Below are 27,528 nucleotides of genomic sequence, written 5' to 3'. Positions count from 1 at the left end.
GAAAGGAATGAGCAGAGTCCCCTGCTGTCAAGGTTGGTGTTTGTTCCAGTGTAAAATGTATTCACCCCCACAGTTTGATTCCAAACAAGCTGATGAGAGAGTGGAAGGAGCTGTTCTTCACGCAGATGCCCATCTATGAGCAACCAGATGCACAGCTTGAGGCTTCAGGCGAGAGAGCGGTGGATAGCATTGAGCAGGCCAAGATGCACTTACTCAACTCGCAGGATTATGAAGATTACCAGGTATTAATATTAATACCATCCAAACACATCTCAGTCCATCACCCCTGTGTACCAGGTGGATTCCAGTCCGTGGCTGTGTCACGGTGTGATCGCGGGCGGGGGCTGTGTCACTGTGTGATCGCGGGCGGGGGCTGAGTCACGGTGTGATCGCGGGCGGGGGCTGTGTCACGGTGTGATCGCGGGCGGGGGCTGTGTCACGGTGTGATCGCGGGCGGGGGCTGTGTCACGGTGTGATCGCGGGCGGGGGCTGTGTCACGGTGTGATCGCGGGCGGGGGCTGTGTCACGGTGTGATCGCGGGCGGGGGCTGAGTCACGGTGTGATCGCGGGCGGGGGCTGTGTCACGGTGTGATCGCGGGCGGGGGCTGTGTCACGGTGTGATCGCGGGCGGGGGCTGTGTCACGGTGTGATCGCGGGCGGGGGCTGTGTCACGGTGTGATCGCGGGCGGGGGCTGTGTCACGGTGTGATCGAGGGGGGGCTTTGTTTTGAAAGGACAGGCAGGAAGGCAAAGGTGATGGGGTAGGTAGTCCTGAGGAAGCAATGCAATTGCCGCAGGACTTAGACAATTGGAGGATTGGGCAAGAAAGTGACAGATGGAATACAGTGTTGGGAAATGTATGATCATGCATTTTGGTAAAAGGAACAACAGTGTAGAATATTATCACAATGGGGAGAAGGTTCAAACATCAGAGGTGCAGAGGGACTGAGGAGTCCTCGTGCAAAACTCCCAGAAGGTTAATTTACAGATTGAGTCTGTGGTAAAGAAGGCAAATGCAATGTTGACAATTATTTGTGTTAGGGATCTGGATCAGCAGCTGGAAGACTTTTGGCTTGTATGGGAGAGCGAGGAGATTATTGATCAGAATTACAGGGAAGTAGTCACACCGAAGTTGCAGGAGGCGAGTAGCTGGGTGACCGTCAGGAGAAATGGAAAGGTGAATAGGCAGTTAGCACAGAGCACCCCTCAAAAACAAGTATACTGCTTTGGATACTGTTGTGGGGGATGACCTCCCGGGAGAATGCCACGGCGACTGGGTTACAGGCACTGAGCATGGGTCCGTGTGCAGAAGGGAAAGAGGGAGAAGAAGGGAGTGGTAGTGATAGGGGACTCAATAGTGAGGGGAACAGACAGGAGATTCTGTGGACGTGAACGGGACACCCAGATGGTATGTTGCCTCCCAGGTGCCAGGGTCAGGGACATCTCAGATTTCATCCACAACATTTTGGAGAGGGAAGGAGAGCAGCCAGATGTCTTGGTACATATTGGTACCAATGATAAAGGAAGGAAAAGCCAAGAGGTCCTGAAAAGAGATTTTAGAGAGCTAGGTAGAAAGCTGAGAAGCAGGACCTCCCAGATAGTAATTTCTGGATTGCTGCCTGAGCCACGCACCAGTGAGGGTAGAAACAGGATGATTTGGCAGATAAATGCGTGTCTGAGAAGCTGGTGCAGGGGCAGGGCTTCAGGTTCTTGGATCATTGGGATCTGTTCTGGGGGAGGTATGACCTCTTCAAAAGTGACAGCTTGCACCTGAACATGAGGGGACCAATATTCTCACTGGCAGGATTATTAGAGATGTTGGGGGGCGGGGGAATGTCAACTCAGACCGTGAGAGGCCTGCGTCGGGCATTTTCATGCCTTACAAGGCGCATATTGGAAGTCTGTGTGGGGCACCACTCCTCACACAGACTAGAGCTGTTTGGGAGGGTTCAAACAGTGGGAGGGTGTGGGAACCAGAGTGATGGGACTCAGGATAGGACGGATGGTAAAAAGATAAAGATAGCATGCAGTCAGACTGTCAGGAAGGGTAGGCAGGTGATGGGACATAGTTGCAGCCAACAAGGTATCAGTATATCAGGAATGCAGAATCAAAAAGGGTAGCAAATACGGTACTCAAGGTGTTGTATCTCAATGCGGTGGATAATCTTGTTGCACTATTACAGATTGTCAGGTATGATGTTGTGGCCATCACTGAATCATGGCTGAAGGGTGGTTGTAGTTGGGAGCTGAATGTCCAAGGTTACACGTAGTATCGGAAGGATACGAGGTAGGCAGAGAGGTTAGGAAACATAGAAAGATAGAAAACCTACAGCACAATACAGGCCCTTTGGCCCATAAAGCTGAACCGAACATGTCCTTACTTTAGAAATTACCTCGGGTTACTCATGGCCCTCTATTTTTCTAAGCTCCATGTACCTATCCAGGAGTCTCTTAAAAGACCCTATCATACCTGCTTCCACCACCGCTGTTGGCAGCACATTCCATGCACTCACCACTCTCTGCGTAAAAAAAAACGTGCCCCTGAAATCTCCTCTGTACCTCCTTCCAAGGACCTTAAAACTCTGCCCTCTCATGTTAGCCATTTCAGCCCTGGGAAAAAGCCTTTGACCATCCACACGATCAATGCCTCTCATCATCTTATACATCTCTATCAGCTCTATCGTAGCTCCAAGGAGAAAAGGCCGAGTTCATTCAACCTATTCTCATAAGGCATGCTTCCCAATCCAGGCAACATCCTTGTAAATCTCCTCTGCACCCTTTCTATGGTTTTCACATCCTTCCTGCAGTGAGGCGACCAGAACTGAGCACAGTACTCCAAGTGGGGTCTGACCAGGGTCCTATATAGCTGCAACATTACCTCTCGGCTCTTAAACTCAATCCCATGATTGATGAAGATCAATGCATCGTATGCCTTAACCACAGAGTCAAATGAGTGACCTATGGACTTCGACCCCGAGATCCCTCGGATCCTCCACACTGCCAAGAGTCTTACCATTAGTACTATATTCTGCTATCATATTTGACCTACCAAAATGAACCACCTCACACTTATCTGGGTTGAACTCCATCTGCCACTTTTGCATCCTATCAATGTCCCGCTGTAACCTCTGACAGCCCTCCACACTATCCACAACACCTCCAACCTTTGTATCATCAGCAAACTTACTAACCTATCCCTCCACTTCCTCATCCAGGTCATTTATAAAAATCACGAAGAGTAAGGATCCCAGAACAGATCCCTGAGGCATACCACTGGTCACTGACTGCCATGCAGAATATGTCCCGTCTACAACCAATCTTTGCCTTCTGTGGGCAAGCCAATTCTGGATCCACAAAGCAATGACCATAGGATCCCATTCCTCCTTACTTTCTCAATAAGCCATGCATGGGGTACCTTATCAAATGCCTTGCTGAAATCCTTATACACTACATCTACTGCTCTACCCTCATCAGTGTGTTTTGTCACATCCTCAAAAAATTCAATCAGGCTCGTAAGGCATGACCTGCCTTTGACAAAACCATGCTGACTATTCCTAATCATATTATGCCTGAACAAATGTTCATAAATCCTGCCTCTCAGGATCTTCTCCATCAACTTACCAACCACTGAATTAAGACTCACTGGGCTATAATTTTCTGGGATATCTCTACTCCCTTTCTTGAATAAGGGAACAACATCAGCAACCCTTCGATCCTCCGGAACCTCTCCCGTCCCCATTGATGATGCAAAGAGCATCACCAGAGGCTCAGCAATCTCCTCCCTTACCTCCCACAGTAGCCTAGGGTACATCTCGTCCAGTCCCAGTGACTTATCCAATTTGATGCTTTCCAAAAGTTCCAGCACACCCACTTTCTTAATATCTATATGCTCAAGCTTTTCAGTCCACAATCGCCTAGATCCTTTTCTGTACTGAATACTCAAGCAAAGTATTCATTAAGTACCTTTGCTATCTCCTCTGGTTCCATACACACTTTTCCACTGTCACACTTGATTGGTCTTATTCTTTCACATCTTATCCTCTTGCTCTTCACATACTTGTCGAATGCCTTGGGGTTTTCCTCAATCCTGCTCACCAAGGGCTTCTCATGGCCCCTTTTGTCTCTTCTAATTTCATTCTTAAGCTCTTTCCTGCTAGCCTTATAATCTTCTAGATCTCTATCATTACCTAGCTTTTTGAACCTTAAGTAAGCTTTTATTTTCTTCTTGACTAGATTTACAACAGCCTTTGTACACCACGGTTCCTGTACCTTACCATCTTTTCCCTGTCTCATTGGAACGTACCTTTGCAGAACTCCACGCAAATATCCCCTGAACATTTGCCACATTTCTGCCATTCCCAATTTATGCTTCCAAGTTCCTGCCTGATAGCCACATATTTCCCCTTACTCCAGTTAAACGTTTTCCTAACTTGTCTGTTCCTAGCGCTCTCCATTGCTGTGGTAAAGGAGATAGAATTGTGATCACTATCTCCAAAATGCTCTCCCACTGAGAGATCTGACACCTGACCAGGGTCATTTCCCAATACCAGATCAAGTACAGCCTCTTTTCTTGTCAGCTTATCTATATAATGTGTCAAGAAACCTTCCTGAACAAACCTAACAAACTCCACCCCATCTCAACCCCTTGCTCTAGGGAGATGCCAATTGATATTTGGGAAATTAAAATCTCCCACCACGACAACTCTGTTATTATTACACCTTCCAGAATCTGTCTCCCTATCAGCCCCTCATTGTCCCTATTACTCTTGGGTGGTCTATTAAAAACACCCTATGGAGTTATTAACCCCTTACTGTTCTTAACTTCCACCCACAGAGTCTCAGTGGACAACCGTTCCATGATGTTCTCCTTTTCTGCAGCCGTGACACTATCTCTGATCAGCAGTGCCACACCCCCACCTCCTTTGCCTCCCTCCCTGTCCTTTCTGAAACATCTAAAGCCTGGCACTCGAAGTAACCATTCCTGCCCTGAGCCATCCAAGTCTCTGTAATGGTCACAACATCATAGCTCCGAGTACTGATCTATGCTCTAAGCTCATCCTTTTTGTTCATAATACTCCTTGCATTAAAATAGACATATCTCAAACAATCGGTCTGAGCGTGTCCCTTCTCTATCACTTGCTTATCCCTCCTCTCGCAACTCAAATGGCAAAATATTGTACTTGTGGCTGACAAGGGAAGTCAATGCTAATGTGAAAACAAGAGAGACGGCATACAACAAAGCAAAATTTATAAGGTAGAGGATTGAGAAGTTTTTAAAATCCTACAGAGAGCAACTAAACAAATCATTAGAAGGGAAAAGATAGAATATGAAAACAATTTATAAAATAATATCAAAATGGATAGTAAATGTTTTGTCAAGTATGTAAAAAAATAAAAGAGAGATGAGAGAGGATATAGGACCGCTAGAAAATGAGGCAGGAGAAATAATAACAGGGGACAAGGAGAGGGCTGATGAACTAAATGAGTATTTTGTGTCAGTATTCATTGTGGAAGACACCAGCAGTGTGCCAGATGTTGTAGTGTGTGAAGGAAGAGAAGTGGGTGTAGTTACTATTACAAGAGAGAAGGTGCTCAAAAAGCTGAAAGACCTAAAGTTACAGAAGTCACCCGGACCAGGTGAACTGCACCCTAGGGTCCTGAAAGAGGTAGTGTTAGAGATTGTGGTGGCATTAGAAATGATCTTTCAAAAATCATTGGAAAAAATCTGCCGGAACCTGTTGGAATTCTTTGAGGAGATTACAAGTAGGATAGGTAAAGGGAATACAGTGGATGTTGCATGTTTGGACTTTCAGAAGGCCTTTGACAAGATACTGGACATGAGGCTGTTTACCAAGTTAAGAGCCTGTAGTATTACAGGAAAGTTACTAACATGGTCAGAGCATTGGCTGATTAGAAGGCAGCAGTGAGTGGGAATAAAAGGATCCTTGTCTTGTTGGCTGCCAGTGACTAGTGGTGTTCTGCAGGGGTCAGTGTTGGAACCACTTCTTTTTATGCTGTATATAAATGGTTCAGATGATGAAATAGGTGGCTTTGTTGCCAAGTTTGCAGAAGTATCAGTTGTTGAGGAAACTGGCAGGCTGCAGTAGGACTTAAATGGATTCAGAGAATGGGCAAGAAAGTGGCAAATGAAATACAATGTTGGAAAATGCATGGCCATGCACTTTGGTTGTGGAAATAAATGTGTGGACTATTTTCTTGATGGGGAGAAAATCCAAAAATCTGAGATGTGAAGGGACTTGAGAGACCTTGTGCAGAACACTCTAAAGGTTAACTTGCAGGTTGAGTCGGTGGTGAGGAAGGCAAATGCAATGTTAGCATTCATTTCAAGAAGTCTAGAATACAAGAGCAGTGATGTGATGCTTTATAAAGCAATGATGAGGCTTCACTTTGAGTATTGTGAACAGTTTTGGGCCCTTCATCTTAGAAAAAATGTGCTGGTGTTGGAGACCATGAGACAAAGGAGCAGAAGTCGGCCATTTGGCCCATTGAATCTGCTCCACCATTTTATCATGAGCTGATCCGTTCTCCCATTTAGTCCCACTCCCCCGCCTTCTCACCGTAACCTTTGATGCCCTGGCTACTCAGATACCTATGGATCTCTGCTTTAAATACACCCAATGACTTGACCTCCACTGCCGCCCATGGCAACAAATTCCACAGATTCACCACCCTCTGGCTAAAAAAATTTCTTCGCAGCTCTGTTCTGAATGGGTGCCATTCAATCCTTAAGTCATGCCCTCTCGTACCAGACTCCCCCATCATGGGAAACAACTTTGCCACATCCACTCTGTCCATGCCTTTCAACATTCAAAATGTTTCTATGAGGTCCCTCCTCAATCTTCTAAACTCTGAGGAGTACAGTCCAAGAGCAGTCAAACGTTCCTCATATGTTAACCCTCTCATTCCCAGAATCATTCCAGTGAATCTTCTCTGAAACCTCTCCAACGTCAGCACATCCTTTCTTAAATAAGGAGCCCAAAACTGCCCACAGTACTCCAAGTGAGGTCTCACCAGTGCCTTATAGAGCCTCAACATCACATCCCTGCTCCTATACTCTATTCCTCTAGAAATGAATGCCAACGTTGCATTCGCCTTCTTCACCACCGACTCAACCTGGGGGTTAACTTTAAGGGTATCCTGTACGAGGACTCCCAAGTCCCTTTGCATCTCTGCATTTTGAATTCTCTCCCCATTTAAATAATAGTCTGCCCGTTTATTTCTTCTACCAAAGTGCATAACCATACACTTTCCAACATTGTATTTCATTTGCCACTTCTTTGCCCATTCTTCCAATCTATCCAAGTCTCTCTGCAGACTCTCCGTTTCGTCAGCACTATTGGCCCCTCCACCTATCTTTGTGTCATCAGCAAACTTAGCCACAAAGCCATCTATTCCATAATCCAAATCGTTGATGTACAGCGTAAAAAGAAGCGGCCCCAACATGGACCCCTGTGGAACACCACTGGTAACCGGCAGCCAACCAGAATAGGATCCCTTTATTCCCACTCTCTGTTTCCTGCCAATCAGCCAACGCTCTATCCACGTATGTAACTTTCCCGTAATTCCATGGGCTCTTATCTTGTTAAGCAGCCTCATGTGCGGCACCTTGTCAAAGGCCTTCTGAAAACCAAATATACAACATCCACTGCATCTTCCTTGTCTAGCCTACTTGTAATTTCCTCAAAAAATTGCAATAGGTTTGTCACGCAGGAAATTTCTTTAAGGAAACAATGCTGAGTTCTGCTGATGTTGCCATATGCCTCCAGGTACTCTGTAACCTCATCCTTGACAATCGACTCCAACAACTTCCCAACCACTGAGGTCAAGCTAACAGGTCTATAATTTCCTTTTTGCTTCCTTGCCCCCTTCTTAAATAGCAGAGTGACATTTGCAATCTTCCAGTCCTCCGGGACCATGGCAGAATCTATTGACTTTTGAAAGATCATTGCTAATGCCTCCGCAATCTCCACAGCTACTTCCTTCAGAACACGAGGGTGCATTCCATCTGGTCCGGGAGATTTATCTACCCTCAGACTACTCAGCTTCCTGAGTACTTTCTCTGTCATAATTGTGACTGCGCACGCTTCTCTTCCCTGCCACCCTTGAGTGTCCGGTATACTGCTGATGTCTTCCTCAGTGAAGACTGATGCAAAATACTCATTCAGTTCCTCTGCCATCTCCTTATCTCCCATTACAATTTCTCCGGCATTATTTATATTGGTCTTATATCTACTCTCACCTGTCTTTTACTCTTTATATACTTGAAAAAGCTTTTAGTATCCTGTTTGATATTATTTGCTAGCTTCCTTTCATAGTTCATCTTTTCCCTCTTAATGAACTTCTTAGTTTCCTTTTGTAAGCTTTTAAAAACTTCCCAATCCTCTGTCGTCCCACTAATTTTTGATTCCTTGTATGCCCTCTCCTTTGCTTTAACTTTGGTTTTGTCTTCTCTTGCCAGCCACGGTTGCATCCTTTTTCCATTTGAAAATTTCTTCTTTTTTGGAATTTACCTGTCTTGCACCTTCCTCACTTCTCGCATAAACTCCAGCCACTGCTGCTCTGCCATCCTATCCGCTAGTGTCCCTTTCCAGTCAACTTTAGCCAGTTCCTTTCTCATGCCACTGTAATTTCCTTTACTCCACTGAAATACCGACACATCAGATTTCGGCTTTTCTTTCTCAAATTTCACAGTGAACTCAATCATGTTATGATCACTGCCTCCTAAGGGTTCCTTCACCTCAATCTCTCTAATCACCTCCGGTTCATTACACAATACCCAATCCAGTACAGCCAATGCCCTACTGGGCTCAACAACAAGCTGTTCTAAAAAACCATCTCGACATTCTACAAATTCTCTCTCTTGAGATGCAGTGCCGACCTGATTTTCCCAATCCACTCGCATGTTAAAATCCCCCAGAATTATCATAATACTTCTCTTCTGACAAGCCTTTTCTATCTCCTGTTGTAATTTGTAGTCCACATCACTGCAGCTGTTCAGAGGCCTGTATATAACTGTCATCAGGGTCCTTTTACCCCTCCGATTTCTTAGCTCAACCCTTAAAGTTTCTGCACCTTCCGATCCTATGTCACCTCTTTCTAATGATTTGATATCATTTCTTACCAATAAAGCCACGCCACCCCCTCTGCCTACCTGCCTATCCTTCTGATACACCGTGTATCCTTGGATGTTCAGCTCCCAGAGACATGCATCCTTTAGCCACGTCTCAGAGTCCAGAGCAGGCTCACAAGAATGATTCCATGAATAAAAGGGTTACCATACGAGGAACGTTTGATGACTCTGGGTCTGTACTCGCTGAAATTCAGAAGGATCGGGGGGGGGATCTCTTGAAACCTTTCGAATGTTGAAAGGCCGAGACAGAGTAGATGTGGAAAGGATGTTTCCCATGGTGGGGGTAACCAGCACTAGAGGTCACAGCCTCAAAATTAAGGGGCACAGAGGTAAGGAGGATTTTTTTTTTTAGCCAAAGAGTAACGAATTTGTAGAATGCCCTGCAACAGACTGTGGTGGAGGCCGTTGTGGATATGTTTAAGGTGGAAGCTGATTGTTTCCTGATCAGTCAGGGCATCAAAGGATAAGGTGAGAAGGCAGGTGAGTGGGATCTGGGTTCAGCCATGATGGAATGGCGGAGTAGACTTGATACACTAAATGGCCTAATTCTGCTTCTATGTCTTATGGTCTTAAAATGTGATCGCAGTCTGGGGTTTTCTCACAGTGGGGGATTGCGGGCCGGGGCTTTCTCATGGAATGGGGTTTGGTTTTGTTGCATAGATTGTTGTTGGTGCCACACTTGGAATGCTGTGTGCAGTTTTGGTCAACCTGTTTTTGGAACGACGTTTAAACTGGAAAGAGTGCAGAGATTGTAAGGACGTTGCCAGGATTAGTCGTCGTTAGGTCGCATCTGGAATTTTCATTTGGCGGACGATTTCCCTCACGCTGCTCTGACATATTGGGAAATTGTGTACTCGGCAAGTTACAGCAGTGGTTTGCCTCCAGGATTAGAGGGCCTGAATTATAAGGAGGGGTTGGCCATCTAAATTTTTAATCTTTGGAATTCAGGAGAATGAGGGTTGATCTTATAGAATTGTTTAAAATTATGAAGTGCTTGAGTAAGGTGGTTGGTAACAGTCTTTTCCCAAGGGTAGATGAGTCCAAACTGGGGAACACTAATTTAGGATGTAGGGGAAAGAGTTAAAAGTGACTCGAGGGGCATCTTTCTTAATGCAGAGGGTGGCAAGTACATGGAACGAGCTGCCAGAGGAACTGTTAGAGGCAGGTACAATAATTTCATTTAAGAATCACTTGGATAGGTGCAGGGAGGGGTTGACTTGGTGGGATATGGGTGAAACGCAGGAATTTGGGACTTGCTGATTGCCAGGGACTCTTCAGGCTGAAGGGCCTGTATTTATCCTGTATCGATTTATGATTCCATGTGGCCAAGGTACTGTGTTATTTGTCATGTATGTTAATGAACTGGAAGAGAATGTAGCTGGCATGTAGGTAGATTAACACCAAACTTAGTGGTACAGCAGACAGTGGTGAAAGGTTTTCTGAAGTTGCAACAGGATGCAGATCAGCTGGGAAAATGGGAAGGGAATGGCAGATGAAATTTATGGTGGACACCTGCAGAACGATGCACTTTGGAAAGTTAAGCCAAGACAGGACATAGAGAGGGAATGGCAGGGTCCAGGAGGGTTTCATTGATCAGAGAGACCTAGGGGTACAGGTACATAGTTCTCCGAAAGTCGAACTGTGCTGTTTCTCACTTCTGAGTGATCCTGTTGTGTGCTGCCTTGTTCTGTCATCTGTTTGTCATGCACTTTCACATTCCCTTCCTCATGTGTTCTCTCAATTACTCTCTCCTTACACTCTGTCTCTAATCTCTCTCTCACATGCCCTCTCCATCAGCCATTCTCTCACTTGTCTGGCTATTTCTCTCCCTCCCCCTCCCCTCTCCCCCCTCCCCCTCCCCTCTCCCCCCTCCCCCCTCTCTCTCCCCTCTCCCCGTTCTCTCTCCTCTCTCCCCCCTCTCTCTCCCCCCTCTCTCTCCCCCCTCTCTCTCCCCCCCTCTCTCTCCCCGCTCTCTCTCCCCCCTCTCCCCCCTCTCCCCTCTCCCCCCCTCTCTCTCCCCCTCTCCCCCCCTCTCTCTCCCCTCCCTCTCTCTCCCCACCTCTCTCTCCCCCCTCTCCCTCTCTCTTTCTCCTCCCTCCCCTCTCAGGCTTTTCCTCATGGCACCTTTCTCTTGTACACACTTTTTCATGCCCTTTCTCTTGTGTGTATTTTCTCTCCCCCTCCCCCCATGTTCTCCCCTCCCTCCCCCTCTCCACCCTCACATTCTTCCTCTCCTGTTCTCCCTCTCTGCTTACTCTCCCCATGGTCTTTCTTCAGCTTTTCATCTCTTGCATATGCTCTCCCATGCTCTTTCTTACGCTCTCACACTTTCTGTCTTCTTTGTCCCTTAGCTGATGACTGGTGAATGGCAGCCTCCTGTAGATGGTGATATTCACGGCCCACCTCCAGATAACAATGTTCTGGGTCACGTGGTCAACCGGATCACTGAGATAGCCCATCCAGCCAAGGAACCGAGTCCACCACCACAGTTCCCCCCATTCCCCATCAAGGCCTGCATACTGGGCAAACTGCATGCAGGCAAAACCACCTGCCTGAAGCACCTCGCAGAAGGTAAGCTCTGAGTCAGGGAGGGTGGGGTGTCCAACACTACCAGATCAGTGCACTGTGTATCAACAGACCATGCATTCAGTCTGTCCACACTTCATGATGTGTGGACACCAGAAGACTAATCATTCTCCATTGTTGAGGAATGTCTTTACCTACCCCTGAGGAGGACAATCCCCTCCCATAGACAGCCTCCCCCATACACTGATTCCTTCAGTTTTACAAAATTGTACACTCCACTCCTGAACTTATGAAGTCAAGTGTCCAATTTGCCTTCTTCAATATGTTAACTACCTGTGCTGCCCACTTCAATGATCTTTGGACATTTGTCACGAATTCTTTGTCCTTATGTCCCTTTGTTCCTCAGAACTCCCTAGTGTTACGTTTTGTAACTCCAAACTTAAAACATATTGAAAGGAAAACATAGGAGAGCTGAGGAGAACGTGCACGCTGAGTTTCATTTTCTTTAGTAAGGTGCACACATGACAGGGTGGCATGATGACGTATGTCATTCACGTACTTTTACATATAACCTGTAATGAATTATGTAAACAACAAAGAATACTTAATCAAACAATATATTTACAATATTACTCAAATATTATTGAAATATTAAATCCACAACACTTCTCCTTGCTTAGCTATAAACTCTGATTCAATGTAGAAAGCATCTCAACTTGTATATAAGATAAATATACAATGTACTATTTCATACAAAAAATACCATATATAGACATCCACAGTATAATAAATTATAAATGGTCCCATTCAAGCCTAAAGATTTAATCGCTGTGGAGGATTTCTTACTCTTGCGGGATAACATCTTTCCTAACAAGGGTTCACTCTGCTTGGCAGGTGGGACTTGTGGCTGGGAAACAACCTCAGGTTCTGGGGCCTCCTCTGTGGTGGTTGTAGGAGTTGACTCTGGGACTGCAGGAAGTGGTTCTGACATCTCTGGATGCCTTTCTTCTCTAACAGCTGACTTTGATCTCCTCAACTGATTGATATGTCATCTCCCGATGACATCAGACGTGATCTCCGCTGTGTAGGAGAGCAATCCAGTTGTGTCCTTAATGTTTCCAAGTCTGCATTTTTGATCACTTTTGTAGTCCTTCACCATGACTGATTGTCCAGGACTGAAACAGCAATCCCCCCTTCGTTCGAGGAGCCCTCAATTTGTCTCAGCTGTTTGTCCTGTATCTTCCTTCTGAGATTAGGTTTGAGGAGATCTGAGTGTGAGCACAAGGGATAAACCAGAAACAGCATGCCTGGTGAGCTATTGGTTTCAGTGTGCTACGTTGCTATATGCAGGGAGGAAATTGGCGAGCTTCTGATTCAGTGTCAGTGTAGTTTGTTCTTTGGACTCTGAGCAAACCTTTCCAGTAAGTCATTTGTAGCTGGATGTTACAGTGCAGATGTAATCTGTCTTATTTCATTCATTTAAAGAAATGACTGAACCTGATCCGCAACAAACTGTGGTATATTGTCACTGACTAAATGTTCTGGAACACCAGTCCTTGCGAAGAGGCTTCTCAGCACATCAACAGTGTGCAAAGTTGTAGTAGAGGCTATTGGGAACACTTCTGTCCACTTTGTGGCTGCATCTGCTACAACTAAGAAATTTATACGCAGAATGGTCCAGAAAACTCCACATGAATGCTCCAGCAGTCCATTCCCAGGGATCGAGAGGTGCTGCCCTTGGCGTCTTCTAGACATGTTGGCATCACGAACAGTATGTGGCAAGCTGTTTGATCTGCTGATCTATCCCATGCCACTGGACAAAGCTTCATGCCAACACATTGATTTTGACCATGCCTAGATGACCAGCATGACCATCAAGCAGGCTTCAATTATACCAGTGCCTAAGAAGATCACGGTAACCTGCCTCAGTGACTATAGTTCAGTAGCACTTGCATCTACAGTGATGAAGTGTTTTAAGACATTGGTGATGAAGCATATCAACTCTTGCTTGAGAAGCAACTTGGATGTGCTCAAATTTGCCTACTGGCACAACAGGTCTATGGCAGATGACATTTCCATAAGACCATAAGACATAGGAGAGGAATTAGGCCATCTGGCCCATCGAGTCTGCTCCGCCATTCAATCATAGCTGATCCTTTTTTTCTATCTCCTCCTCAACCCCAGTTCCCGGCCTTCTCCCTGTAACCTTTGATGCCATGTCTGATCAATAACCTATCAATCTCTGCCTTAAATACTTCCAATGACCTGGCCTCTAAAGCTACATGTGGCAACAAATTCCACAAATTCACCACCTTTTGGCTAAAAAAATTTCTCCGCATCTCTGTTTTGAAAGGGCGCCCTTCTATCCTGAGGCTGTGCCCTCTTGTCCTAGACTCTCCCACCATGGGAAACATCCTTTCCACATCTACTCTATCTGGGCCTTTCAACATTCGAAAGCTTTCAATGAGATCTCCCCCCCGCCCCATCCTTTTGAATTTCAGAGAGTACAGACCAAGAATCATCAAACATTCCTCATATGATAACCCTTTCATTCCTGGAATCATCCTTGTGAACCTCCTCTGGACTCTCTCCAGTGCCAGCACATCTTTTCTAAGATGAGGGGCCCAAAACTGTTTACAATACTTAAGGCAAGGCTTCAGCAATGCCTTATAAAGCCTCAGCATCACATCCTTCCTCTGAATTGAATTTCTACCTGCTCTTGAGTTTCCCTCTTCCTGCCCTCTTATCTCTCCATGGCCTGGCTCTTTGCTATCACTGTAGTGTCAGCCTACTGGGACATGGGCATCCCAAGCAATTCTCAGCCCCAGTACACACAACTCCATCTCTCTGCTGTGACTATCTCTTCCTTTATCCACTGAGGCTAGCATTGTGAGTTCCCTCCCTAAAATCCTTTTCCTCTGCACCTCCATAAACCTTCTGTTGGAGCTTTCACAGAGTGATCACACAGCTGACCACAGAAGGAGCCTATTCACTCCACCAGTCTATTCCTGTGCTGCCATAGTGTTCTGAATTCTGCCTTCAGTACCAGTCCCGTGCTACCCTGGTGTGCACATGACTGGTGATGTGGGATGAGATGGTGGCTCGGTCTACTGACTTCCTGCAGGGATTTGTGGTTGTATCGGGGTAGGGCTTGCAGGCTGGCTCAGACCTCAGGTAAGACCATAAAACCATAAGACCCTAAACTATAGGAGCAGAATTAGACCATTTGTCCCATCAAGTCTGCTCCATCATTTCATCATGGCTAATCCATTTCATTCCTCAGACTTGATCTCCTGTCTTTCCCCCTCCCACCCACCCCCCCCCCCATATCCCTTCAAGCCCTGACCAATCAAGAATCTATAAACCTTCGCCTTAAATAGACATAAAGACTTGGCCTCCATAGCTGCCTGTAGAAATGAATCCCACAGATTTGCTACTCTCTGGCTAAACAAATTCCTCCTCAGCTCTATTCTAAAAGGATACCCCTCTATTCTGAGGCTGTGCTTTCTGGTCTTAGACGCTCCCACCATACGAAACATCCTCTCCACATCCACTCTAACAAGGCCTTTCACAATTTGGTAGATTTCAATTAGGTCACCCCTCATTCTTCTGAATTCCAGTGAATACAGGCCCAGAGCCATCAGATGCTCTTCATATGACAAGCCATTCAATCCTGGAATCATTTTTGTGAACCTCCTTTGAAGCCTCTCCAGTTTCAGCACATCAAGATAAGGCATCCAAAACTTCTCACAATACCCCAAGTGAGGCCTCACAAGTGCTTTATGAAGTCTCAACATTATATTCTTGCTTTTATATTCTAGTCCTCATGAAATGAATGCTAACATTGCATTTGTCTTCCTCACCACAGAGTCAACCTGCAAATTAACCTTCAAGGAATCCTGCAAAAACACTCCCAAGTCCCTTTGTGCCTCAGATATTTGTTCTTTCTCTTCATTTAGAAAATGGTCAACCCTTTCATTTCTTCTACCAAAGTGCATGACCATACATTTCCCGACACAGTATTCCATCTGTCATTTCTTTGCCCGTTCTCCTAATCCATTCTCCTAGTCTTTCTGTAGCTTTTCTGTTTCCTCAGAACTACCCGCCCCTCCACCTATCTTTGTATCAGCTGCTAACGATGCAACAAAGCCTTCAATTCCATCACCAAATCATTGACATATAATGTAAAAAGAATTAGTTCCTACACAGACCTCTATGGAACACCGTTATTCACCAGCAGCCAATCAGAAAAGGCTCCCTTTATTCCTAACTCTTTGCCTCCTGCCAATCAGCCACTGCTTTATCCATGCTAGAATCTATCCTGTAATACCATGGGCTCATAGCTTGTTAAGCAGCCACACTTGTGGCACCTTGTCAAAGGCCTTCTGAAAATCCAACTACACAACATCCATCGATTCTCTTTTGTCTATGCTGCTTGTTATTTCTTCAAAGAATTCCAACAGATTTGTCAGGCCATATTTTCCCTTGTTGGTGACTACACCCTATTTTATTATGTGCCTCCAAATACCCTGAGATCTCAGTTTAATAATCAATTTCAACATGTTCCCCACCACTGAAGTCAGACAAACTGGCCTATAGTTTCTTTTCTTCTGCCTCTTTCCCTTCTTGAAGAGTGGAGTGACATTTGCAATTTTCCAGTCTTCTAGAACCATTCCAGGATACAGTGATTCTTGAAAGATCATTACTATTTCCTGCTCAATCTCTTCAGCCACCTCTTTCAGAACCGTGGTGTGTACACCATCTGGTCCAGGTGACTTATCTAACTTCATACTTTTCAGTTTCCCAAGAATCTTCTTTCTGGTAATGGAAACTTCACACACTTCATGACACTTAATGTACACGTCTCCTCACCTCCACAGCCCTGAATATCCAAGCAATCAGCCCAGAGACCCTGGTTCAGGAGGCAGTGCAGGCCTTCAGTGCGGGTGAAACTGCAGATCCCGGTGTGAGCCAGGAGCATGGAACAGACACACAGACAGTGGTGAGTCGGGGGCATGATCAGCAAGTTCAGAGATGATACAAAAATTGCAGGGTAGTCGATGGTGCGATCACTGGTTTTACTCTTCAGGGTCATAGCGATGTGTTGGTGAAATGGGCTGAGAAATGGCAGATGGTGTTTAATCCTGATAAATGTCAGGAGATGCATGTTGGGAGCTTCAATGAGGCCAGGACACAATCATGTACAGTAGAGTCTTGGGGAGCATTGAGGAACATCACGGTGTATCCCAGCATTATGGCAGTTCAGATGGAGGAATTCACCCTTACAGATTTCTCATATCACTACTGAAAAATTTATCATTCACATCAATGACTGAGACAGTCTGAGGATATGCTGGGGGAATCCCTCAAGTGTCGCCATACTTCCAGTGGCAACATAACGTACCACAACTTACTAACCCTAAGCCAAAAGCCTTTGGAATGTGGGAGGAAACCCATGTGGTCTTGGGGAGAACGTACAGGCTCCTTCCTGAAAGTGGTGGGAACTGAACTCCAATTGCTGGTACTGTAAAACATATGCTAACGGCTATGCTACTTTGCTGCCCCATGGTACAAGCAGGTCCTGAATCATCCCTCCCCTTGGCAACTCAGGAATTCAAACACAATTAGTCTTAGTCTCAGTAACAAAGACCCTGAATATGGTTTCCCATTGGGTTCTCTGATATTCTTAAGAGAGGAAATAGTCATAGTCATACTTTATTGACCCCGGGGGAAATTGGTTTTCATTACAGTTGCACCATAAATAATAAATAGCAATAAAACCATAAATAGTTAAATAGTAATATGTAAATTATGCCAGTAATTTATGAAATAAGTCCAGGACCAGCCTATTGGCTCAGGGTGTCTGACCCTTCAAGGGAGGAGTTGTAAAGTGTGATGGCCACAGGCAGGAATGATCTCCTATGACGCTTAGTGTTGCATCTCGGTGGAAATGAGTCTCTGGCTGAATGTACTCCTGTGCCCAACCAGTACATTATGTAGTGGATGAGAGACATTGTCCAAGATGGCATGCAACTTAAACAGCATCCTCTTTTCAGACACCACCGTCAGAGAGTCCAGTTCCATCCCCACAACATCACTGGCCTTACGAATGAGTTTGTTGATTCTGTTGGTGTCTGCTACCCTCAGCCTTTATACCCTTTGAAGCTTTGAAGCATCTTTGAAGCTTCGGGTTAAAATGGTGTTACCAAACATATGTGACAGCTTCCTGGGTGTCAAAAGGCTAAGAAATCTCAGTAAAAGCATCATGAAAAATACCTTTTCTGGGGTAAATTATTTGAAATTATCACCGCAAGCAGTGAAGAGATGAGCGATGGCGAGATGAGTTAGGGGGATGAACTGTTGCAGAAGCAGTTCCCATACCTGTACAGCTGGCCCAGGAGTGAGGCTGGGGCACTCTAAGTTCCATAAGGAGAAGTTGGGGCCCAGGCAGATAAGATTTTATTTCGATGCTTGTACAACTGAACCCCAAAGCATTCTAAATATACACCAAGAGTAGGAGGATGACAAGGGAGAGGGTGGATCCTCTCAAGGGTAAAGGGAGGAACATTTGCTAGGATGCAGAGAATGTGAGTGAGGTACTTAGTAAGACAGGAGCAGAACTAGGACATTTAGCCCATCAAGTCTGCTCCACGATTTAATCATGGGTAATCCTTTTATCTCCTCTCCTCAGCCTTCTCACCATAACCTTTAATGCAGTGTCCAATCAAGAATCTGTCAAGCTCTGCCTTAATGAACTGGCCTCCACAGCTGCCTGTGGTAATAAATTCCACAAATTCACCACCCTCTGGCTAAAGAAATTTCTCTGTAACTCTGTTTTCAATGGCTGCCCCTCTATCCTGAGGCTGTGCCCTCTTGTCCTGGACTCTCCCACCATGGGAAACATCCTTTCCACATCTACTCTGTCTAGGCCTTTCAACATTCGAAAGGTTTCAATGAGATTCCCCCTCATCCTTCTAAAGTCCAGTGAGTACAGACCTAGAGCTATAAAGAGTGCCTCATATGATAGCCCTTTCATTGTGAAAACATCCTTGTGAACCTCCTCTGAACCCTCTCCAATGCCAGCACATCTTTTCTTAGATGAGGAGCCCAGAACTGTTCATAACAGTCCAGGTGAGGCCTCACCAGTGCCTTATAAAGCCTCAGTATCACATCACTGCTCTTGTATTCTAGACCTCTTGAAATGAATGCTAACATTGCATTTGTCTTCTCACCATTGATTTCCATAGGACCATAGAACCATAGAACATTGCAGCACAGAAACAGGCCTTTTGGCCCTTCTTGGCTGTGCTGAACCATTTCTCTGCCTAGTCCCACTGATCTGAACCTGGACCATATCCCTCCATACACCTCTCATCCATGTACCTGTCCAAGTTTTTCTTAAATGTTAAAAGTGAGCCCACATTTACCACTCCATCTGGCAGCTCATTCCACTCTCTGTGTGAAGAAACCCCCCCCCCCCCGCAATGTTCCCTTTAAACTTTTCCCCCTTCACCCTTAACCCATGTCCTCTTTTTTTTTCTCCCCTTGCCTCAGTGGAAAAAGCCTGCTTGCATTCACTCTATCTATACCCATCATAATTTTATATACCTCTATCAAATCTCAAGCACCTTATTTGCTCCGTTTCCTATACATGTCATACATCTCTCTTCTTTATCAGAGTTCCAATATCCCTTTAGAACCAAGGTTCCTTATTCCTATTCACTTTGCCTTTAATCCTGACAGAAACATACAAACTCTGCACTCAAAATTTCTTCTTTGAAGGCCTCCCACTTACCAATCACATCCTTGCCAGAGAACAACCTGTCCCAATCCACGCTTTTTAGATCCTTTCTCATTTCTTCAAATTTGGCCTTTTTCCAGTTTAGAACCTCAACCCGAGGACCAGATCTATCTTTATCCATGATCAAGTTGAAACTAATGGTGTTACTGGAAAGTGTGTTCCCCTACACACACTTCCGTCACCTGTCCTAACTCGTTTCCTAAAAGGAGATCTAATATTGCATCCTCTCTAGTTGGTACCTCTAAATATAGATTTAGAAAACTTTCCTGAACACATTTTACAAACTCTAACCCGTCTAGACCCCTAACAGTATGGGAATCCCAATCAATATGTGGAAAATTAAAATCACCTACTATCACAACTTTATGTTTCCTGCAGTTGTCTGCTATCTCTCTGCAGATTTGTTCCTCCAATTCTCGCTGACTATTGGGTGGTCTATCATACAACCCCATTTATGTGGTCATACCTTTCCTGTTTTTCAGCTCCACCCATATGGCCTCGGTAGTCAATCTCTCTAATCTGTCCTGCCTGAGCACTGCTGTAACATTTTCCCTGACTAGCAATACCACCCCCCACCCTTCATCCCTCTGCCTCGATCACGTCTGAAACATCGGAACCCTGGAACATTAAGCTGCCAGTCCTGCCCCTCCTGCAACCAAGTTTCACTAATGGCTATAATGTCATAATTCCATGTGTCAATCCATGCCCTCAGCTCGTCAGCCTTCTCCACAATACTCCTTGCATTGAAATACAGACACCTCAGAAGATTATTACCACCACACACAACCCTTCTGTTTGTGACTTTGCATGAACTTTTAACATTGTTTATTTTCACACCCGCTCCACTATCTCCACTATCTGCAAACTTGACAACAAAGCCATCTATTCCATCATCTAAATCACTGATATACAGCATAAAAAGAAGTAGTCCCAACACCAACTCCTGTGGAACACAACCAGTCATTGGCAGCCAACCAGCAAAGGACCCTTTTATTCCCACTTGCTGCCTACTACCAATCAGCCAGTGCTCTAAACATGCCAGTAACTTTCCTGTAGTACCATGGGCTCTTAACTTCGTAAGCAGCCTCATGTGTGGCACCTTGTCAAAGGTCGTCTGAAAGTCCAAATATACAACATTCACTGCATCCCCTTTATCTGTTCTACTTGTAATATCCTCAAAGAATTCCAACAGGTTCATTTGGCAAGACTCTCTGTTTAGGACACCATACTGACTTTGTCCTGTCTGTCCTTTGTCACCAAGTACTGCATTACCTCATAGATTTACATAGAATAGTACAGCACAGTACAGGCCCTTCGGCCCACATTGTTGTGCCGACCCTTTTAAGAGACTTTTAGATAGGTACATGGAGCTTAGTAAAATAGAGGGCTATGGGTAGGCCTAGTAATTTCTAAGGTAGAGACATGTTTGGCACAACTTTGTGGGCCGAAGGGCCTGTACTGTGCTGTAGGTTTTCTATGTTTCTATAACTCCTATCAGGATGCTTTTGCCCATGCAGTTTCTTAGCTTTACCCACAGCGATTCAGCACCTTCTGATCCTTTGTCATCTCTGTCCACAGATTTGATTTCAGTTTTTACCAACAGGGCCATGCCATCCTCTCTGCCTAACTGCCTATCCTTTTGATAACAGTGTGTATCCTTGGACATTAAGCTCCCAACTATGATTTTCTTTCAGTGATGCCCACAATGTCATACATGTGAATCTGTAACTGTGTCCCAAGTTCATAAGAACATAAGAAATAGGAGCAGGAGTAGACCATCTGACCCGTCGAGTCTGCTCCACCATTCAATAAGATCATGGCTGATTTGGCCATGGACTCGTCTCCACCTCCCTGTCTTTTCCCCATAACCCTTAATTCCCCTACTATGCAAAAATCTATCCAACCTTGTCTTAAATATTTTCTGAGGTAACCTCCACTGCTTCATTGGCCAGAGAATTCCACAGATTTACCACTCTCTGGGAAAAGCAGTACCTCCTTATCTCCATTATAAATCTACTCTACTGAATCTTGAGACTATGTTCCCTAGCTCTGGTCTCACCTACCAGTGAAAACAGCGTTCCTGCCTCTATCTTATCTATTCCTTTCATAATTTTATATGTTTCTATAAGATCTCCTCTCATTCTTCTGAATTCTAGTGAGTACAGTCCCAGTCCTCGTAGTCTAACCCCTTCATCACTGGAATCGACCTGGTGAACCTCCTCTGCAAAGCCTCCAAAGCCAGTATACCCTTCCTCAAGTAAGGAACCAGAACTGCACGCAGTACTCCAGGTGCGGCCTCACGTGCCCTGTACAATTGCAGCATAACCTCCCTGCTCTTAAATTCAATCCCACTAGCAATGAAGGCTAACATTACATTTGTTTTCTTGATAGCCTGCTGCATATGAAACCAACCTCTTGTGATTCATGCACAAGCACTCCCAAGTCCCTCTGCACAGCAGCATGCTGCAATTTTTACTGTTTAAACACTAATCTGCTTTTCCATTTTTCCTTCCAAAGTGGATGACCTCACATTTACCAACATTGTTCTCCATCTAGTAGACCCTTGCCCATTCACTTAACCTATCCATATCTCCCTGCAGACACTCTGTATCTTCTGTAAAATTTGCTTTTTCACTCAAGTTAGTGTCATCAGCAAACTTAGATACACTGCACTCTGTCCCTTCTTCCAGATCGTTAATGTGTATTGTGAAAAGTTACGGGCTGAGCACTGACCCCTGTGGCACACCACTCACCACCAATTGCCAACCAAAGTAACACCCATGTATCCCAACTCTCTGCTTTCTACTAGTTAATCAATCCTCTATCCATGCTAATACATCACCCCCAAATCTATGCATCCTTATCTTATGGACAAGTCTTTTATGCGGCACCTTATCAAACGCCTTCTGGAATTCCAAGTAACATCCATCTGTTCCCCTCTATCCACTGCACCCGTTATATCCTCAAAGAACCCCAGTAAGTTTATCAAACAGGACCTGCCTTTGCTGAATCCATGCTGTGTTTGCCTGATGGATCCATTCCCAACTTCAGGTTTTAAACTAACTGGCTTATAGTTACCTGCCTTTTGCCTAATCCTTTTTTGAACAGTAGCGTGATACTTGCTGTCTTCCAGTCTGCTGGGGCCTGTTATCTTTACCTTTTATTCTGACAGGCACATCTACCTTATTCTGTAGATAAACACCTTTAGTCCTGAAGTCACCCTTTTCGGTTTTGTCCACCTTTTACATTGCACCTCATCCTGTTGAGAAGATGCAATAGAAATTCTACAGCACATTACAGGCCCTTCAGCCCACAATATTGTGCCAACCATGTAACCTACTCTAGAAACTGCCTAGAATTTCCCTACTGCATTGCCCTGTATTTTTCTAAGCTCCATGTACCTGTCTGAGAGGATCTTAAAAGACCCTGTTGAATCCGCCTCCACCACCTTCACTGACAGTGCATTCCACGCACTCACCACTCTCTGTGTGAAAAACTTACTTCTGACATCCCCCTTGTAGCTACTTCCAAGCATCTTAAAACTATGCCTCCTTGTGTAAGCCATTTCAGCCTCTGAAAAATGAGAATGATAATCCATGCATGGAGCCAAAACAGATAGGGAAGATCTTAAGTGATCTTTTTGCATCTGTATTTACTCAGGAGATGGACACAGTGGATAGAAGTAAGGCAAGCCAGTATCATCTTCGTGGATCCTATATAGATTACAGAGGAGGAGGTGTTTGCTGTCCTGGGGCAAATTAGGGTGAATAAATCCCCAGTGCCTGACAAACTGTTCCCTCAGACCCTGTGAGAGGCAAGTGCAAAAGTTTCTGGGGCCCTACAAGAGATATTTAATACATCCTTAGTAACAGGTCAGGTACCAGAGGATTGGAGTTTAGCCGGTGTTCTGCTGTTAAGAAAGACTCAAAATAAACCAGGAAGTGATAGGCTGGTCAGCATGACATCAGTAGTAGGAAAGTTATCGGAAAGTGTTCAAAGGGGTTGGACATGTGAATATTTGGAGGGACATGGACTGATTAAGGATAGTCGGCATGGCTTCGTTCTTTGTAGGTCACGTCTAATCAATCTTAGAGAGTTTTCAAGGAAGTTACCGGAAATTTAAAGAAGTCAAGGCAGTAGATATTGCAGCCATGGGCTTCATTAAAGCATTTGGCAAAGTCCTGCATGGGAGGTTGGTCCAGAAGGTTCAATCACTCAGCATTCAAGATGAGGTAGTAAATTGGTGTAAGGCTCAGGGCTATCGGCTGGTGTTTGTCTAGGCCAAACCGTGTCTCACATTTGCATAGTTGCTGTGTAATGCACCCTGGTACAAACTCACACATCAAATATCACACACCACACAATGAACAACTTACAGATTACACTTTATAGATCTTACTTTATAGATCTTTATTAATCTCTAATTAATAGAGATGCAATATAAAAGGAAAGTAAAAGGCGCCAAACTTATCAGAGTTCAACCACTTCGTGCACAACCATTGGAGCTCAATTAACGGGGTCTTCTATTCACCATTCGATCTCCTCCGACCTCCTCGACCCGCCGCCTGGGACCATCCCCAGTGGTCGACCAGAGCGCGTCCAGCATGTCCTTCCTCTTCAGTTCTCCTCCCAAAAAACCCACGCACTCACCCAGGTTCCCACACATACAGATAGAATAACATAGCTTCCATTGGTGAGTTCCTCCGTTATCTATAACTATAACCCAAACATTTCAGCTACAGAGAACATTACCTCATAGCTAACATTGCAAAGAAGCCATTTCATTATTACACTAAAGAGGAGCCATTTTAAAATTAGCAGTTAACAGTTAACATTACAGTTAATATTACTGAGAACCCTACATTGGATTAAATACTGGCTTTGTGGGAGAAGCCAGAGAGTGGTAGAAGATGGTTGCCTCTCTGTCTGAAGGCCTGTGACTAGTGCTGTGCTGCTGGGATCGGTGTTGTGTCCATTGTTGTTTGTCATCTATATCAATGATCTGGATGTTGATGAGGTTAACTGGATCAGCAAATTTGCGGATGACACCAAGGTTGCGGGTGTAGTTGGCATCAAGGAAGACTGTCAGAGCTTGCAGGAGAATCTGGACTAGCTGATAAAATAGGCTGAAAAATGACAGATGGAATTTAACGCAGACAAGTGTAAGGTGTTGCATTTTGGTAGGACCACCCAGGGTAGGTCTTCTACAATGAATTACAGGGCACTGAGGAGTGTGGTAAAACAAAGGGATCTCAGAATACAGGTCTATAATTCATTGAAAGTGGCATCACAGGTAGATAGGGTCATAAAGAAAGCTTTTGGCACATTGGCTTTCATAAATCAAAGAATTGAATACAGGAGATAGGACGTTATGTTGAAGTTGTATAAGATGTTGGTGAGGCCTAATTTGGAGTATTGTGTGCAGTTTTAGTCCCCTACGTACTGGAAAGAATACAGAGAAAATTTATAAGGATGTTGCTGGAACTGGAGGACATGAGTTACAAAGAAAGATTGAATAGGTTAGGGCTTTATTCCTTGGAAATTAGAAGATTGAGGGGAGATTTGACAGAGGTGTGCAAAATTATGAGGGGTGTAGAAAGAGTAAATGCTGGCAGGCTTTTTCCACTGAGGTTGGCTGGGACTACAACTAGTGGTCATGGTTTTAGGGTGAAAGGTGAAAAGTTTAAGAGGGACATGAAAGTCGTGTGAGTGAGGAAAGAGCTGCCAGCACAAGTAGTACATTCGAGTTTGATTTCAATGCTTAGGATCAGAATCAGGTTTAATATCACTGGTATATGTCATGAAATTATTAACTTAGCAGCAGCAGTACAATGCAATACATAATAATAGAGGAAAAATTGTGAATTATCTATATATTATCATATTAGTTAAATTAAATAAGTAGTGCAAAAAAAATAGAAATGAAAAAGTAGTGAGTTAGTATTCATGGATTTAGTCCATTGAGAAATCAGTTGGCAGAGGGGGAAGAAGCTGTTCCTGAATTGTTGAGTGTGTGCCTTCAGGCTTCTGTACCTCCTTCCTGATGGTAGCAATGAGAAGAGGGCAAGTCCTGAGTGATGGGGGTCCTTCATGATGGATGCCGTTAGTTTGGGGCACAGCTCCTTGAAGAGAAGTTTGGTTAGGTGCATGGATGGTAGGGGTATCAACCACTGGCATCAGTGGTTGGGAAGTTGTTAGAATTGATTGTTAGGGATGAGATTACGGGGTACCTGGAGGCAAATGACAAGATAGGCCAAAGCCAACATGGTTTCCGGAAAGGAAAGTCCTGCCTGACAAACCTACTGCAATTCTTTGAGGAAATTACAAGCAGGATAGACAAAGGAGATGCAGTAGACGTGGTGTACTTGGATTTTCAGAAGGCCTTTGACAAGGTGCCGCACATGAGGCTGTTTAGCAAGATAAAAGCCCATGGAATTACAGGGGAGTTACTAGCATGGGTGGAGCATTGGCTGGTCGGCAGAAAACAGAGAGTGGGAATAAAGGGATCCTATTCTGGCTGGCTGCCGGTTACCAGTGGAGTTCCATAGGTGTCAGTGTTGGGACCGCTGCTTTTTACGATGTATGTCAATGATTTGGACTATGGGATTAATGGATTTGTGGCTAAATTTGCCGATGATACAAAGATAAGTGGAGGAGCAGGTAATGTTAAGGAAACAGAGAACCTGCAGAGAGACTTGGATAGTTTAGGGAAATGGGAAATAAGTGGCAAATGAAATACAATGTTGGAAAGTGTATGGTCATGCACTTTGGTGGAAGAAATGAATGGGCAGACTATTATTTAGATGGGGAGAGAATTCAAAATGCAAAGATGCAAAGGGACTTGGGAGTCCTTGTGCAAGATAACCTAACAGTTAACCTCCAGGTTGAGTCAGTTGTGAAGAAGGCAAATGCAATGTTGGCGCTCATTTCTAGAGGTATAGAATATAAGAGCAGGGATGTGATGTTGAGGCTCTATATGGCACTCGTGAGACCAAGTCATTGGGTGTAATTAAGGCAGAGATAGATAGGTTCTTGATTAGCCAGGGCATCAAAGGGTATGGGATGAAAGCAGGGGAGTGGGGATGACTGGAAGAATTGGATCAGCCCATGATTGAATGGCGGAGCGAACTTGATGGGCCAAATGGCCTACTTCTGCTCCTATATCTTATGGTCTTAAGGGCATGGACGGCTATGGTCTGGGTGCAGGTCGATGAGAATGAAATCTGGCTGGTTTCCTTGGCTGCGTAAGCCCAGGGAATACTCACTCCTGTCCAGCCAAACCCGTGAGATTGACATGGCTCTCCCACCCCAAACCCCGTTTGTGTGGATGCTGTGTAATTTGCTATCCTGTTACAACTCAGTGCCAAAAAACAACAGACAGCACATTGCATATGATTAAGGGAATTATATTTGTGAATCTTAACTTAGCTAAAGAGTTAGTAAAGAAAAAAAGCCAAAAAGGGCCCATTATAATTAAACAGTCAAATGTGCACCAGTTGGAGCTTAATTCACTGATCCTCAGTCAATCTTGGTGCCTGGCTCCATCGAATCATAATCTCCCCACTGGTCGAATCTTATGACCGGTTCTCTCTGGCATCTTCTCTCTTCATCTCCCGCCGAACAAAATAAAAACCCAAGTACATCAAAGTAAGCAACTCTTACAATGTCTCAAGAAAAAAAGCATTATTTTAAAGATGGAAAAAATTTTGGTGATTTTAAAAAAAAGAGAAAAAAGAACCCTACTAAGCAAGAAAAAGTGAGGGAAAAAAAACCCATTAGGTTTTCAACCCCGGAGCCATGTGTCATACAAAAAGCTTCTAAAAATAAACATCAAACTGCCAGCAAAAAAAAAAGGTAACAAAAATTTCCAATTTGATCGTGGAGGAAATCTATCAGTTAACTCAAATGATAATAACAAGCAAATGAACCCCATCTTTTCTCAAAATCAAACACAGATTCAAAGGTTCGACTTCTAATTTTCTCCAGACTAAGACATAGCATCACTTGAGAGAACCATTGTGACAATGTGGGAGCTGATGTATCCTTCCACT

The 27,528-nt window shown here is 44.6% G+C and overlaps 1 protein-coding gene across 1 annotated transcript in view; it reads left to right on the top strand.

The window, feature by feature from the left end:
• spef2 (sperm flagellar 2) overlaps window positions 1-27,528 on the top strand; it is a 224,545-nt gene that overhangs the window by 56,558 nt on the left and 140,459 nt on the right. Inside the window, exons 10-12 of the mRNA XM_063049753.1 lie at window positions 74-242; window positions 11,502-11,721; window positions 16,557-16,678. Of these exons, the coding sequence (XP_062905823.1) occupies window positions 74-242; window positions 11,502-11,721; window positions 16,557-16,678 (511 nt within the window). The remainder of the gene's footprint in view (window positions 1-73; window positions 243-11,501; window positions 11,722-16,556; window positions 16,679-27,528) is intronic.

Source organism: Mobula hypostoma, chromosome 5, assembly GCF_963921235.1.
Source record: "Mobula hypostoma chromosome 5, sMobHyp1.1, whole genome shotgun sequence".
NCBI classification, from domain to species: domain Eukaryota; kingdom Metazoa; phylum Chordata; class Chondrichthyes; order Myliobatiformes; family Myliobatidae; genus Mobula; species Mobula hypostoma.
Note: the sequence above shows the minus strand (reverse complement) of the source record. Positions and strands in the feature narration are given on the sequence as shown.